This window comes from Solenopsis invicta, chromosome 2 (genome assembly GCF_016802725.1).
Source record: "Solenopsis invicta isolate M01_SB chromosome 2, UNIL_Sinv_3.0, whole genome shotgun sequence".
NCBI lineage: Eukaryota > Metazoa > Arthropoda > Insecta > Hymenoptera > Formicidae > Solenopsis > Solenopsis invicta.
Window position 1 is genome coordinate 10,930,608 of NC_052665.1, and position 15,249 is coordinate 10,945,856.

At 40.8% G+C, this 15,249-nt stretch overlaps 4 protein-coding genes across 10 annotated transcripts; 2 read left to right on the top strand and 2 right to left on the bottom strand.

The window, feature by feature from the left end:
• Nucleotides 1-75: 75 nt before the first annotated feature.
• On the top strand, nucleotides 76-1,569 carry LOC105195012 (protein KTI12 homolog). 2 transcript variants are annotated; one of them, XM_011160210.3, is made up of 5 exons: nucleotides 77-411; nucleotides 515-776; nucleotides 857-995; nucleotides 1,071-1,133; nucleotides 1,362-1,569. In XM_011160210.3, the coding sequence occupies exons 1-5, from the start codon at nucleotides 240-242 to the stop codon at nucleotides 1,557-1,559; spliced, it is 834 nt and encodes a 277-aa protein (XP_011158512.1). In that variant the 5' UTR covers nucleotides 77-239; the 3' UTR covers nucleotides 1,560-1,569. The 2 variants fall into 2 exon arrangements, with proteins under 2 accessions (XP_025991329.1, XP_011158512.1); XM_026135544.2 differs by lacking the exon at nucleotides 1,071-1,133 and having other exon boundaries at nucleotides 76-411.
• On the bottom strand, nucleotides 1,239-5,616 carry LOC105195013 (carnosine N-methyltransferase). Of its 2 annotated transcripts, XM_039459760.1 has the most exons (8): nucleotides 5,482-5,616; nucleotides 4,130-4,612; nucleotides 3,582-3,789; nucleotides 3,244-3,401; nucleotides 2,859-2,999; nucleotides 2,634-2,796; nucleotides 2,329-2,562; nucleotides 1,239-2,248 (listed from the first exon to the last, which is right to left on the bottom strand). In XM_039459760.1, exons 2-8 carry the CDS (start codon nucleotides 4,243-4,245, stop codon nucleotides 2,075-2,077), a joined length of 1,194 nt encoding a protein of 397 aa, XP_039315694.1. In that variant the 5' UTR covers nucleotides 4,246-4,612; nucleotides 5,482-5,616; the 3' UTR covers nucleotides 1,239-2,074. The 2 variants fall into 2 exon arrangements, with proteins under 2 accessions (XP_039315694.1, XP_025991327.1); XM_026135542.2 differs by having other exon boundaries at nucleotides 3,582-3,741; nucleotides 4,130-5,488.
• A 186-nt stretch (nucleotides 5,617-5,802) lies between these two features.
• Nucleotides 5,803-11,918, top strand: LOC105195009 (phosphatidylinositol 5-phosphate 4-kinase type-2 alpha). Of its 3 annotated transcripts, XM_011160204.3 has the most exons (10): nucleotides 5,803-5,939; nucleotides 6,018-6,657; nucleotides 7,102-7,199; nucleotides 7,388-7,498; nucleotides 7,711-7,908; nucleotides 8,614-8,752; nucleotides 8,826-9,125; nucleotides 9,294-9,469; nucleotides 9,538-9,692; nucleotides 9,776-11,918. In XM_011160204.3, exons 2-10 carry the CDS (start codon nucleotides 6,520-6,522, stop codon nucleotides 9,961-9,963), a joined length of 1,503 nt encoding a protein of 500 aa, XP_011158506.1. In that variant the 5' UTR covers nucleotides 5,803-5,939; nucleotides 6,018-6,519; the 3' UTR covers nucleotides 9,964-11,918. The 3 variants fall into 3 exon arrangements, with proteins under 3 accessions (XP_011158506.1, XP_011158507.1, XP_025991326.1); XM_026135541.2 differs by lacking the exons at nucleotides 5,803-5,939; nucleotides 6,018-6,657 and adding an exon at nucleotides 6,748-6,882; XM_011160205.3 differs by lacking the exons at nucleotides 5,803-5,939; nucleotides 7,711-7,908 and having other exon boundaries at nucleotides 5,965-6,657.
• On the bottom strand, nucleotides 11,605-15,212 carry LOC105195010 (kinesin-like protein KIF23). 3 transcript variants are annotated; one of them, XR_005576725.1, is made up of 9 exons: nucleotides 14,344-14,539; nucleotides 14,126-14,256; nucleotides 13,960-14,042; nucleotides 13,778-13,882; nucleotides 13,563-13,709; nucleotides 12,881-13,441; nucleotides 12,531-12,764; nucleotides 12,260-12,472; nucleotides 11,605-12,175 (listed from the first exon to the last, which is right to left on the bottom strand). XR_005576725.1 is itself a non-coding variant. In XM_039459757.1 (9 exons), the coding sequence occupies exons 1-8, from the start codon at nucleotides 14,349-14,351 to the stop codon at nucleotides 12,353-12,355; spliced, it is 1,389 nt and encodes a 462-aa protein (XP_039315691.1). In that variant the 5' UTR covers nucleotides 14,352-14,541; the 3' UTR covers nucleotides 11,605-12,175; nucleotides 12,349-12,352. The 3 variants fall into 3 exon arrangements, 2 of the variants coding, with proteins under 2 accessions (XP_039315691.1, XP_011158511.1); XM_039459757.1 differs by having other exon boundaries at nucleotides 12,349-12,472; nucleotides 14,344-14,541; XM_011160209.3 differs by lacking the exon at nucleotides 14,344-14,539 and adding an exon at nucleotides 14,790-15,212 and having other exon boundaries at nucleotides 11,605-12,472.
• Nucleotides 15,213-15,249: the final 37 nt, after the last annotated feature.

Consider the following 15,249-nt stretch of genomic DNA (forward strand, 5'->3'; position numbering starts at 1 on the left):
CCGCCATGCTCGACGAATTGCCAATAAGAGACGAAGCACATGTTCTCGAGAGTTGAGGAAACGTCAAAAGGTTTGTTTTTTGACGATACATTTGGGAACGCATTCTTTCTTGTGTCGATCGCATTTATCTGCACTGATCTGCACGAGGTTATAAATGTCAGATTATAAACGCATACAAAGATTCTCTCAAATTCTTTCTCGCATGGTGGAAATTTTTCGTCCGGTTATATTACGTTAAAATGCCGTTGATAGTGATAACTGGCATACCGTGCAGCGGCAAAACGACGAGGAGTCTCGAGCTGAAGAATTACTTCGAGGAAAAATTGAAGGACAGTGGGCAACATGTGGAGATAATCAACGAAAGCGACGCGATAAATCAAGCAGGCTATAATAAAAATGTATATTTTGCGGGTAAGGTCGAAGAATGATGATACTATAAACATAATTTTTACTGTAATTTTGGATGTTAAATATTCGAACGTTACATCTTGCCACTATGTTTCTTGTTTATCAGATTCGAAGAAGGAGAAGGCTGTTAGGAGCTCAATGAAATCTGACATTCAACGTAAACTGAACTCAAATGACTTGTTAATATTTGACTGCAGCAATTACATCAAGGGATACCGATACGAGATTTACTGTACAACCAAATTGTACAAGACTCCCCAATGTACGTTACACTGCAACTTACCAATCGAACAAGCCTGGTTATGGAACAACAAACGATCCGAGTCGGATCGATATGAAGAAGAAATATTTAACGCGCTTGTATCCAGGTAATACATAATGATAATATAAGGACAATTGTAAGAAACTGTTGATATTCTCTGTAATATTCAGACATTGAATACAACAGATACGAAGTACCAGAGGCTACAAACCGATGGGACAGTCCACTTTTTACAGTTATGCCAGAGGACAATTTAATGTACGATGAGATTTATTGCTATCTTTACAAAGGCAAATTACCAAAACCAAATCTGAGTACCCAGAGCGTTAGTATCTTTTTTGTGATCATTTGATATCTTACACAGACATTTTATCAAACATGAAACATTTTATATTTTTAGCCGCCATTAGCATCCACAAATTACTTGCATGAATTGGATAATGTAACGAAAGATGTAACAAATGTAAGTTATATGTGATAATTCGAAAATATCCTCCATATACTTCATTGCGCAGAGAAAATAATAGAGTGTTAAATATTAGATTCTGATGCAATAGTTACACTTTTGTTCTTTGTTTTTAAAAGTTTCTTTTACTGTACAATATACAAAACAATCTGTAAAGCTGTACACGATACAGATGGCCTATACAATGTGAACACTAATAAGAAATATTTTTCTTTCATATCAAAGGCGATACTGTCGATGCAACAATTGGGAACAAACTGCGATATAAAGATACCAGGTTCTAGCGTGAATTTAGAACGTGTAACCACACCGTCGAAACTTGCGATGTTACGGAGACAGTTTCTAACTTTTAGTAAAATGCAACAAAATGAAGTTAATCAAATTGCCACGTTATTTGTACAATATCTCAATAACAATATATGATAAAGGTGAATTTGCATCTTTTTTTTAATTTTAACATAACTATATAGGTATGTTTATATAATTATATTAGTACGCAATAACGTCATTTGTCATAATCATACAGTAATGAAAATCACTGGTTTGTAAATATTTATAAACCTCTGTCAAATATGTTTGATCTTCTTATTTTAACTAAATAGCTCATGATCCAATGAACAGAAAATGCAACTAGATTAAATATCGTCGAGTTATGGTACACTGATCATTTTAACAAAATAAATGTGTCTATTCAAGACATTGAAGTTATGCAGATCAATGCTACAATCTCTCATAGTACTGAAAACTCGCTCGTATGAAATGAGGTCTTAAACAGATCGAGACAGGTAAAGATATAAAAAAAAAAAGAAAAAAAATTTAAGTCGTGAATATTACACAATCACTGAACTATTACAATAGTTCGTGAAACACAGGTGCACTCCAGTGCAAATTTTTCAGCGTTTAACACTGTTTCACAAAGAAAATGCGCCACGCTTTATTCAGTTCTCTTGTTCCTCCGCACTATTAGTTTCATCCCCATTCTGATTATGATTTACATGTCCATCTACGTGTCCATTGGGTTTTCGACAAACAAAGTACACGCTATTATATTCGCACTGTAACATACTGTTAATGTTCTGGGCATAACGCGTTTTCACTTTTGTCTGCTCTTTCTGGAAAAAAAAAGAAAAGAAATGGACAATTCATCAATGAATTTACCAAAAATATCATGTGCACAAATAGAATTTATTACCTCCAATTGAAAGCCAAAGCCCAAAATAACGTCGCGGATAGCATCGTAACTTGGCTCGATTGATTCTTCATTTGGTAAATCACTGAAATGATAGAGCAGTGGTCCGAGGTTTATCCAAACTCCACCTGGTTTCAAGATTTTATAGATTGTCTCAATAAATTGTACAACGTTATTGGCACAGTCTATGAAGAAGCATGTCGCGACACAATCCCAATGATTACTTTCCGTATAAACCTAAAATAAATCGTACAGATTTTATTAAACAAATACTGTGTATTATGACTATTTATATATTTTCCTTTTACCTCTAAAAAGTCACCCGCTGTCATAGAAAATTGCGCGGTTCCTGGAAGATCGCTCGGACTCACGTCGGGAAAGGAAACTGCTTGCGTCTGATGCTCGGGTTTCAAATTGTTCATATATTGATGCACCCACGGATGTACTTGATGTGAGTTTATATCTCTACATCTATTTCAAAAGAGAAAATTATAACGAAAAATTCAAAGGCAATTATTACATATATCACTTACTTATTTAATACAAAGTTTGATGCAAACAACATAAACAGGGAAAATTCATTCCCTTGGCAGGTATATCCTCGTTTCGCGATTTCAAAGGCAAGACGACCCAATCCCGCACCAGGTACTAAAATATGCACGTCCGATGGCGTACTGGAAATTTTAACTGTCATTTGATATTTTTCTCAGTTACATCTCAGCATGGCTTAAGAAAAGTTTCCAAAGTATCTAAAGGTTTTTAGCTGCAGTTTTTTTCAAAGATTCATTCGATCTATTGAGGCATCAATAAAAAAGCAACTTAGTTTCTAAGACATTTTGCAAGTTTCTTTCAATTTTGAATTTTTCATTTTCTTAGAATATTGGCAACTGTTGTGACATAATAAGTGGATTATCATACCAATGCTCCGATGGAAATTGACATAATATTTCATCTACGATTGGCTGATAGCACGCTTTTCGCTCTTCAGCACCTTCCACACTCCAGTCTCGTACCAACTGCTTAATGGTAGCTTGCACCTTCTCTTGATCTGACATTACAGGCCTTAAATTTAGCGTCTGTAATAAAACCCAATTTTACATAATAAAATAATATTGTGAGACAATGTTTGAGCAAGACAAAAATATCTAAATATATTTCAATATTGATTGTGTTATATAGGCAATAAAATTTTATTGAACAAATTATTAGACATTGTATCAATGTTCGATAGAATAAAATAGATAAATGTTGCTTACATTGTCAACTTGTGCAGTAGTTGGACAGACATTTTCAAATATATGAGCTACATCTTTTATTATGAGCTTTATGATCTCGTCGTTGTTTCCAATACATCGTTTGACCTCTTGCAAATGTTGTCCGTATTTGGACAAAAGTTTCTGATGATGTTGCGGCAGACTGTAGAAATAAGACTCCGTTTTTCTCACTCTCAGCAGAGAGTGCGTTCTGTGCAACAAATAGAGGAGGAGGAAGTGAGCAAACGAGAATTGCCATGCGTAGAGTATCAGAGGTGGACATTATTTACACAGTAAATGTATCACAGGGGGTGATCTTTGAATGATAAACGCTTGTAAATTGGAATATTAGTGGTGAACGACAGTTAATAGGGTATATCTCATCTCCCATGGCTCTTGAACGTTAATAGAAAAAAAACCGACTGGGACTGTCGACGCCGACCGGCGCCGGCGTGCCGTCGACGTCGGGATCGAGGAGTAAGAACGGATGAAAAATGTGAGATAAGAATGAGGAGTCGGCGTCGACCACGGAGTCGCGGTCGGGCACTCACTTGTAATATCTGAACGCGGAAACGATCCTCTGGAAGTGCTTCCGCTCCTCTTCGTCCTCGTAACTATTGTGCATTCTCCGTGGATGCGAGTTCGTGGTCGTGTCCATCGCTTCCATCTTTAACGTCTCTTCGTCAAGCGCGCGGGTCTTATTTTGTAATGAATCCCACCTCTCGCTCTCCGCGCAGTCCGCGCTCTCTCACACACTCCACGGCACACCACGGCACACCACGGCACCGCTGGGCACCGCTCCGCAGTCCGCGCGCGCCAGAGAACGTTACAGTCCGTTCACACGGCAGTGTCACGGCACACACAAGCGAGAGAGGCACCAAGTTACATTGCACCTCGACTGCACCTTTTGCACCCGAACGAAGAAAGGTGTATACGCGTCGCGTGTCGGAAAGGAAGAGAAGCGCGATCAGCGCGATACGCACGAGGTACAGTTGATGGAGATCGTACCGTCTCGGCATTGTCCCCTTTTGTATCTTCCACGGATGCAATAACGAAATAAACGTTAATCGAGGATGGGGAAGGAATCGCGGAAGAACTCTCGCCTGAAACGAACAGATCTCGCGAGAGATCGCGCTCGAACTATCACGATTCAATCTTTCTATTTCGAATCAGCTGTTCCTCTAAAGATTTCTTCGCGCGCCGTCGCGCGTCGCATCGGCGTCGTTGCGCGCCGTCATTCGGTCATTCCGCCCCACTTTCTTGCCACGTGATCACAACGGTCACGTGATCGAGGAAACAAGAGGCTTGTTTTCTGTTCCTGCACTAGACTGCACTGGAACGTTCCTTCTTGCTTTCGCTAACTTTGAAACATCTATTTATTTCATTTTAAGTGTACACTTATTTAGAGAGTTCAGGAACAGAAAACAAACGGAATTATAGACCGTATAGACGACCGTCGCGCCACATTTTTGTTTTCTACGCGTGTGTCGTTTGAATGCGAGGAGGTGAACCAAAGAAAAATTTTCGAATGGCGGAACCGCGCGCGTTATGGTCCCGATTTGACCTACTGACCCCGGACCTCGCGGAAAAGCAGAGATCGATCACGGATCACTGTTGCGCGAAACGCTTGATTGTGGGGCGGAAGTTGACGGCGCGGCGAGGCGAGAGACGAAAGACAAATTCATGAAAATTGCGCGCGTAATCTAGGGACTTTTCTTCCGTTGTTCCGCGTCAATTTTCACACGCCTTGCGACAATCGCATTTTATTCGAACGAGAACTACGAGAACCGAGGAGCGAGATAAGTGAACGGATTTTCTCGACCCTTTTATGATATCGATCGATCGAACTCTAGACGATTTCGATCTTCGGTACGCCTAGAGCGTCCTCTGATGCTTCGCTAACCTCAAATTGACGGAAGCGATCGTTCGTCGCGGGAAAGACTAATTGATTTGACAATGGTACTCAAAGCAACTCAAAGAGACGGGAGATTGCGTCGAAAAGCGCATCGATGCTCTCTCTCCCTCTCTGTCTCTCGAGAGTCTCTCTCTCTCTCTCTTTTGCATTCGCCATTTTTAAAAGGAGCTCGACAATCGGCGGCGATTCGGTATCCGACTACTCCGATTGACCGCTGCATCGCTGCGCCAGTTGTGGTTGTGATCAGTTGCACCACTGTACCGCGTTGCGCGAGCAGCCTGGACCATAGCCCAAAACCGCTGGCCGCGACACTCGCGACACTACGCCATCCCGCCGAGGGGATACCCGTGTGGGCGGTTGGGGCGCGCGCAAAGTGCCGTGGAAGCCGAGGGGCACGAGGGTGAGGAGGGAGGCCAAAGTGCGCGGTAGCGGCGGCGAGCGACGAGGTAACAACGCGAGAGGTGGTGGGTGCGTGCATGCGACGCAGCGACGTACGTTCGCTCATCCGTCCGTGGTGATTTCAGTGATTCGTCGTCGTTGGTGCAAGGTCGACGAGGCGGTATCGCGAAGTTCGTGGGCGTGTGCCATCGTTCCATCGTCATCGTCGTCGTCGTCGTCGTTCTCGGCTCGTCGTAAGGAAGGCGCCGATCTCTTCACCACATACGCGCGCGCGCGCACACATACACACCCCACCCCGCCCCGTCCCGCTTCGCTTCATTCCGTTCCAGCTCTCGACCCCCTGGTGCCCCGTGTGCGCGGAACGGTGTTTCTCCGCGCGCCCGTCCCGTCTCTCCGCGCAGACCAGCAGACGAGGTGAATTACGATGTAAACGAGGTGACGGAGGAAAAGCAGAAGAAAGTCTCTTTCGCGTTTCATCCCGCCGCCCCGTCAGTATCGAGAAGGGCGAGAAGCGCGTGAAGAATCCGCTCCCGTTTCGGGAGTCTCTCGACCTGACGTCCCTGACGGTGACGTCCAAGTTGACGCGGTGTGCGCGGTGTGCGCGAGTCGACGGTCATCGCAGCAAGCATGTCGATGGTACCGCAGGTATCCAGCGGGCTCAGCAAGCTGAAGAAGAAGCACTTCCGGGTGAAGCATCAGAAGGTTAAGCTGTTCCGCGCGAACGAGCCGCTGCTCAGCGTGTTTATGTGGGGCGTCAATCACACGGTAAGACAGTGCGCGCGACAGCCCTCTCCTCTTACCATGCGCCTCCCCCCCCGACGGCCCAACATCGGGTCCGCGATGACGGCGGACGTCATCGTCGTCATTGCCACTTTTCTATTTTCATTGCGCGTCCGCGTATCCTACCGTCGATCTCTGTCAAACGGAACAACGTAATAATACGCGTTGGACACACACTCCGCGGCGTCGATTAGCCTACCTTGACGCCTCGTAATTATGTCAATTGCTCTCTAATTCCATCACGTGTGTATGTAGACAAAGTGCACGTCGGTGCATGTCGATCGAGAGCCCCCCTTCACCGAACTTTAATTTTATATTTTTCTCGATCGTACTCGTCTGCTAATCAATCGGCCAAACTTGAACTTTAATTAATTAAGCCTGACATTGTCGTATGATAAATGCGTAATTGCTATATTTGCTGCATTGCAGATAAACGAACTTAGTCACGTTAACATTCCAGTAATGCTCTTGCCAGATGATTTTAGAGCTTACAGCAAATTGAAAGTGGATAATCATCTCTTCAACAAGTAAGTTTTATGTATATATCTATATGTATATATCTATGTCTATAAACTTCCCAAGACTGACTGAGCCAATATGTTGGCAACTGCTCTCTTAATTTTAGGATTTGTTTAACGAGTAGAGCCACAATATTACCACTAGTTTCACACAGAGATATCTACTAACGCGCAATCTATCGTCTCTTTTGTTGCAGAGAGAACATGCCCTCCCACTTTAAAATCAAAGAATACTGTCCGTTAGTTTTTAGGAATTTGCGAGAAAGGTTTGGAATAGATGATTTGGATTACAAGGAGTCGATGACGAGGTAATATCTGTGTGTTAATTATTCTCGATAAAATTTGATGTATTCGGTATGACACTATGTACAAAACACAGCGATGCACTGTCACTTTGTATTACGTTGAGAATAAACTCGCTTTCGTGGTTGCTCGATGATATTTCTGTTCGTCGCAAGTGAATTAGGGATGGAGGCTACTGCAATGGCTTTGTTGTAACGTAAAGATTTTGATGTGGTAGATGTCGGGTGTTTAATCCTTCGCGAGCAAAGCAGCGTACGGATTTGGTCGAAGGAATAGGCAGAAGGACTCGTCAATTGGTTCAGCGTGCCGCTACCATTCCGTCGATTACCTTTTCCTCTCCTACTTCTGCCTCCTCGCACAATTCTATTCTAAACAAACCGCTGCGTACCTACAGTTTTAAACCAAAACGCCTGAGGTTAGCAAAATTTGATTTTGCCACGCTGTGCGTTTTCGTCGTTTTTTAACAAAGTTATTAAAGACCTACACGAGGAGCGAGAATTGGCGTGACTAAGCATAATAATTCATTAATATTCATTAATACCTTAACGATTGCTTAATTCAAATGCGGTGGTTTAAAACACTTTACAAGTGAAAGCTACCACTGAAAGCTTTTCTGATTTAAAGCATGGTGAGAGAATGTTTCAGTTGAACCATTATCATTGAAATATCGCTTGCTGAGATAACACAAAGATAATTAACAAATCAAATGCTTTATATCGATGACGATAATGGTAGAAACGATAAGTGATAGTCATCCTATTATTCATAATAATAAAGTAAAGGGAACGCTACAGGCGGGGAGAAAAGGATAATGTTCTAATTATGATTATTTTGTAATTGTCAATTAATATTCTCGCATTAATGTAATTAATTACAACTCTAATATCGATCAAATCGCTTCACGCGCCAGGTATTCAGCTACATCAAAATACCCACCGATTATCTAATATTGCCGCTCTTCGACAGTGATTCATCATTCATATTTGCCGAGATCATATTGCTCCCATATTGCCCCTTACCAGCGGTCATTCGAATTGAACCATTGTTTGATTTTATTTTACAAATGCACACGCGTATATTCAAGATGTAGTTTTCGCACCTCTGTATATTTCCCTTTCAGGTCGCAACCAGTGCTTGACGATTCATCTGGGAAGAGCGGCGCAAAGTTTTATCAATCTTACGACAAACTGTTCATAATTAAAACCCTCACGAGCGAAGAAGTGGAAAGGATGCATTCGTTCTTGAAGCATTATCACCCTGTAAGTACAATTGGAAGTGAATGCCTTAAAGAGAAAGAGAGAGATTCGAGATTACATGGACATTGCGTTGCAGTATATTGTTGAGCGACATGGAAAGACACTGTTACCACAATACTTGGGAATGTACCGGTTGACCGTCGACGGCGTCGAACACTACGTGGTTGCCATAAGAAACGTATTCTCGAATCATCTGACGACACATAAGAAATTCGATCTGAAAGGCTCAACGGTGGACCGAGAAGCGTCAGATAAAGAGAAGGAGAAGGACCTTCCTACCTACAAGGATAATGATTTCGTTAAAGAAGGCATGAAGATTTACATCGGGGAAGAGGCCAAAGCTAAGCTAATAGAAACATTAACCGCCGACGTAGACGTAAGTATTTATCTAAGCGTGTAAACTTTGATCGCGAGATTTTGTATTATCGTGGGAGTTATTTTGGGAGTTATTCAAGAACCTTGAATTATTTATCAAGATAAAAATTGGTTTTAAATTTGTGAAAGATTTTCAAATATTCGAGATAATCTATCTGTGTTTCTGTAGTTCTTAACGAGATTACACTTGATGGATTACTCCTTGCTACTCGGCTTGCACGATTGCGCGCGGGCGGAGCAAGAGAGCAGAGAGCGTGCGGAAAGAGAGGACGACGAGGACAATCACGAGGAGGAGGATGACAGTGAGTCCGGTAGCGGATTAGAGTCTCGAGGTCCAGTGACAGAGTAAGTGAACGTTCCTGTTGAAACAAAAGCTGGTTGAATTTGTTCATTGGCAACTTATTTATTTGCAGTCGCTTGTACAGTTGGAGTGGCGTCGGCCACGCGGTTACCAACATGGCAACGCCTCCCGAATCACCGCATGCCGCGTTAATGCGTGAGACCAGTCTACAATACGAAGATGCGATAATACCTGAGCTAGATATTTATGCTATTCCTAGTAAAGAAGGTACTTTTTCCCTCAAACTAAATATACTTGTGTGAAAGAGAAATATAAAAAAAAAACGCTCACCTATACATGTATCTTCTTAGGTGCTCCCACGAAGGAAATTTATTTTTTGGCCATAATAGACGTGCTAACGCATTATGGTGTACGTAAGCAAGCGGCGAAAGCGGCCAAGACTGTCAAATACGGTGCTAATGTCGACGGTATATCCACCTGTGATCCAGAACAATATGGCAAACGATTCATAGAGTTCATGAGCAAAGCCATAGAGTAAAGAATATTATTAATTGTTGTGCATAAAATGATGAATTAACGACGATATTACCGCTTACTGTCGGACTGAAATCGAATTGATCGCAACTCGCACGAGAGAGGGGGAGAAAGCTTTGGAGATCGTTAATCTCCGTTCGGTTTGCTTTTTGGCACCGGTTATCTTCTTAAAGCGCTTTCACTTGCGATTCACACGCGATCGAATAAAAGCGCGTAACGAATCGTTCGTTCACCAAATCTTTAAGCAAACGCGTCCTTCGCCGATATTTCTATACATCGGTATCGTTTATTATACGGTTGGCAAGAGATTTTTATCCTCGATTATTATTTAATGTGTCTATGTTGCTTCGTTTAGTCAGTCGTGAAGAAGTGTGATCGGTTTCTCGAATTTATCACTTGAAACTACTTTTTCTCCATGATAGAAAGTTTAATCGCACATAACGTTACATGTACACACTTGCAAACGCGCGAGAATTTTCATAAAAGTGGCAAAATCGACGCCTCCTCTTTTCTCTGTCGCCCATTCTTTCTTCTCGTCGCACATGTCTCGAAAAATGAAAGCGATAATGAGTATTCAACGATCTTGTATCGTTCGATGAATCATTCGCGATAGAAAATTAACAGCAATGAAGTATACACCAATTGGGCAGGCAGTATTATCTACGGATTGAGATAAAAAGCTCGAAGTCGCACAAATTCTTATCTATTGATATCAATAGCTGATAGTAATATCTGAAAATGTATTAGCAACAGTTTTTTTTTTATAGCGGATTGATTAACGGACGTGAGTCACGCTGTATACTACAGAAAGATATCTAACTTGATGTGTTACCGTTGCAATAAATCTCAACCAAGCATTGTGGCGCTCGCCAAGTATACAACTGCCTGGGTACGCGCCTAATCGTTTTATCATATAAGATGTAATTTTAGTAGCTCGATGAAACTATGAATATCCGTTATTTCGCTGAAGTTATTGATAGTAATATACACTTCGTAGTATCAAGGGCAATGTACACACAGACACATATACGTGTAAATATGCATATACAAATCATTACAAAATAAAATACATTTCGTAAATGTTATGTTTATTTCGGTTCGGTTAAGTAAGTTTCTGTTATCGCGAATCGAGCAACTCGATTACTTCGCAGAATGCATTGGAGAATGACACAATCCAATGAACGGTATTATCGACATGATACATATCTCTTTGATACTCGTCACGACAGTACGAGTCGAATCAGTAACTTACTTTTGGCTTTCATTTTGCAAGAGAATACTCAGAAAGATGCACCGTTCTTCCGAAGATAAAACCCGCAGACTCCTGCACGATAGTATTATTTGTCAAAAGTCATATGGATTGTGAATCTCCATTTATTCTGTATCGTTCATATAAATTTGTTTCTTTAGTGAGAAAATTTAATATTTGGTGAAAGTCGATGTAATTGTTGAGCAATTTATATTGTGTTATGAAAGGAAAAGGAGAATGTGCACCGCGTTGCGTAAGACAATATCTTTAAATAATATCTAATACATTTTTATAAATATATAAATATATGTATAATTTGTTAGAGAGCCGATCATAATGTAATGACTAATTACTCTAATGATTAATATATTCATCTAGTCTCGATACGTCATATAATTTTATATCTTTTATCGTTTAATCGCGCGCGCCAGGATTAACAGGTGTGATAGGCGAAAGGAGGAGGGGGTGTCCGTTGCTGCGTATTTGTTGCAGAATATTTTAGATTTCGAAAGTACTACCGTTTCTACGCGATTGTCAATTGTATGAGAGATAATATAATATTTAAAAAACTTGCTTTAAACAGCGGAATTTTTCAGTCGCGGCAGCGTTCTCTAATCAATGAAGAATTACATCCATCCGTTAGCATGCGTCCTCGTGTGTGGCAACGATAAATCTTTGTTCATATTCAAATAAATTGAGATTCATCGGTACAAAAAATCGTTTTTGCAGCTTTATTACATGTGTAAAATAAATGTTGCAGTCTTTTGTTCTAATTTTAGTTCACCATCTCAATGTGTACAGAGTCCGTCTTCCAGCTTATATATTACAGCGTATGGATACTTTGGAATTGAAGCGTTAGATATTCTACGGCACTTATAAAAGCAAGAGAAAAATAAGTCGTTATTATTTCTGACATATAAGTTTAATCTTTTACAAAACGATGTCGACTGCGCGAATTCCAAGATATCTATACCAAAAACAGAAATAAAATGGTACTCTCAAATATATCTGTTAAATAAATAACAAGAAATAAATGAGAAAAAATATCAACCTTACAACTGTGTGTCCTCGCAAACTACAATACAGTATCTTGGGGGGTTTACTCGAAGATTTCTGGTAATGTACAGAAAATTTATTTACCGGATTATTTTCCAGTTTTTATCTGTTTGTTATGTTTTGCAGTGGTCGGAGATATCTGCTTCAAACACTCTATATCGTTAAATATGATCTGTGCCCCTCCTCCACAAGTCGGCAACACGTCGGCCTGCAATATGTATGAATACAGTACATTCTTCGAAGAATAATGTTATAATGGAGTTTACCTTGTATAATTTGGTCTCAAGTTCACCATCCGTATCTTGTTCTTGAGAGACAAGGCAGTATCTGGAAGATCTGGCCACGAAATCCTTTGGCTTCGTCAGCTTTCGGATAGTTAATTTACGAGGTTGCATTTGTGGCTGCAAAATCGTACCGGTTGGAACTATTCCGGGAGGACGATGATCTATCCAACTATCTGCATTTTGCACACGCTGATATCTCGGGTTCACTACTGGCACCTTGAATTATATACAGATGTGTGAAGATCAGCTTATATACGTTGACCAAAGAAACATGACAGTCTTGAAGTGTATAAATTGATCTTGTACTCAAATTTCCGCAATTTTTTTGTTACCTTGAAATTTAATTTGGATTTAGTAACAATCGTGGTATCAGTCGTCACGTTCGTAGACGATGATAGAAAATCAACGGGCGTCGATGGATTTGATTCCTCAATCTTGATTTTCGAATCCAAAGGTGTAGAAAATTCTCTAACTATAGTCAAGATTGGTTCCTTTGCGACTTTTTTTTGACTATTATTGGAATTGCCTGTTGCGCAAAATAACGTTTGATGGATTTGATTTTGAGAGTCAGAAATCTGAGAATCGACAAACGTCATTTTAGAATCTTTAGATAACGATAGGCTCGATCTTTCTGTAATTTTTCCATCATTATTGGGAATAGTTTTTGCACAAGACGATGTTTGACAGATTTGCTCGCAAGTGCTGGAAGCTTGAAGATTGATGGGTGTTACAGTCGGAGATTCTTCCTTGGCTATTGTCAAAGTTGCTTTGTCCATAGTCTCTATTTTTGAACTCGAGGCTATCGGTGGTGTTAAGGTGACATTATTAGACATATCTTCACTCAGTATATGCCCCACCAATCTCAATTTGTCATCTTTCTTTTTGATGCACCTCTAAAAATAATTCAGATTTTAATGCATGGATTACCAAGGATTATCTCAGGAGAAATATCCCAAGATGTATTGAAAAAAGAAACGATAACTTGGATATTGATTTGTAAACTCTAAAGTATACCGTTAGCTGCTCATGCTGTTCACGCAATTTTGTTTCCATTGCCTCGGTCATTCTATCGGTTTCCACTCGTATCTTATCGTTACATCTCTGTATTATTTTTTGCTTTTCTAGCGTGTGTTCTTTAAGTTGCCTGTCTTTGTCTTTCAACTGTATAGAAATTGTATTAACACACAAAGAAAAATAATAATATGCAAGGTGTCACATTGTAAGCTTACTTCATGCTGTATACTCCTCATAGCGTCGCAAGCATTATTCAATTTGTATAGCAAGCCATCGATATGATTCTGTAATTTATAGATACGACCCTCCAACACGGCGATCTGGAAAAATGTATCACGTAATATTAACAGAAAGACATTAAGAGAGATAAAAAATGTCTTGTATGGAGTGATCTAACCATCTTTTTCTGTTCGTCGTTGGCATATCTTAAGGATACATTTTCATTTTCCAGTTCCACTAAAATGTTTCTGAAATGATTCTCTGAAAAACATTACATCAACTTTGAGAAATTATACAACGGTGAATGGTTACACGTTGAAAGATACACCTGAGAGAATTCATACGTTTCTCGCGTACACTATCTTGTAGCAGTTCTCTTCTTGGAATACGCGTTTCCAGGAATCGCATCAGCTTCACGATCGTTCGCTCGTCCTGCGGATCCGATACGTTCGCCTCGGGAAAGGGATCGCCCAGGCTGCAAACGAAAAAATCGCCATGTAACGTGATCGTGTAAATAAAAGAATTCACGTGATATATCCAATCCGTTTCCAGGTTAACTAACGTAGTCATGTTATTTCACGAGACACGCGAGAATCGACAAGTGAAATAAATCTTCCGCAACAATCGTGACAACTTTGCAACTCGTTAGTTCGCGAGGTTCACAACAAACAGGCAAAAAAACATGTTTCGTATCACGTTGCGTGTCAATCATCACGTGCGCCAAAATATTTAAAATTTAGTGCACGTGGCGCCAATTGAACGCAACAGGTGTCGAAAATGATAAATGCGATTCCAACGGTTGATAAAAACGTACGGTCGGTAATTTACTAAAAAAGATCTGTAACGCAGTGAGTTGCCAACCGATTTGCTCCACGGCCTCCACGCGGTCCACAGGGGTGCGTTCAAATGTTGTTTTATCTTTGTTGTTTACAGAATGTTAAACAAGGATAGAATGATATCTGGGTGCACCTAGATGTTCATTCTGAACGCAGTAATCCACACACTCACGTCCCTCATTCAATTTCTAATAGTGATTTCGGCTGGGGCACACCAGGGCACACCGGTTGAACATTTCAGGTGTCGGTGCAACTTTTGTGTTTGGCTAGTTAAATAAATCAGTCCCTCAATGGTGCCGCGTGTTCGTCTGGGCTCGATACACCTCATAAGTGCATATTGGGTGTATGTATACATAAAGTTGATCCGAGAAAATAGTCGGAGCCAGTTTGTGTGCCACCGGTAAGGTGGCAAGCAGTGGCAGGTGGCACACCGGTGCGCCTCAGCCTAGAGTCCCTAGAAGTACAGAGTCTGGACATCTGCCCCTAAAATGTCGGTAATGAATATGCGAGTGTATGTACATAAATCAGGAACTTTTGCTTTGCGCGCGCTATCGAGTTCAGTCTCGTGAGCTTTATGTGTGTGTGTATGTTTATCATTGTGTGCACTTGAACGTGTGTATGCTGTTATCGCA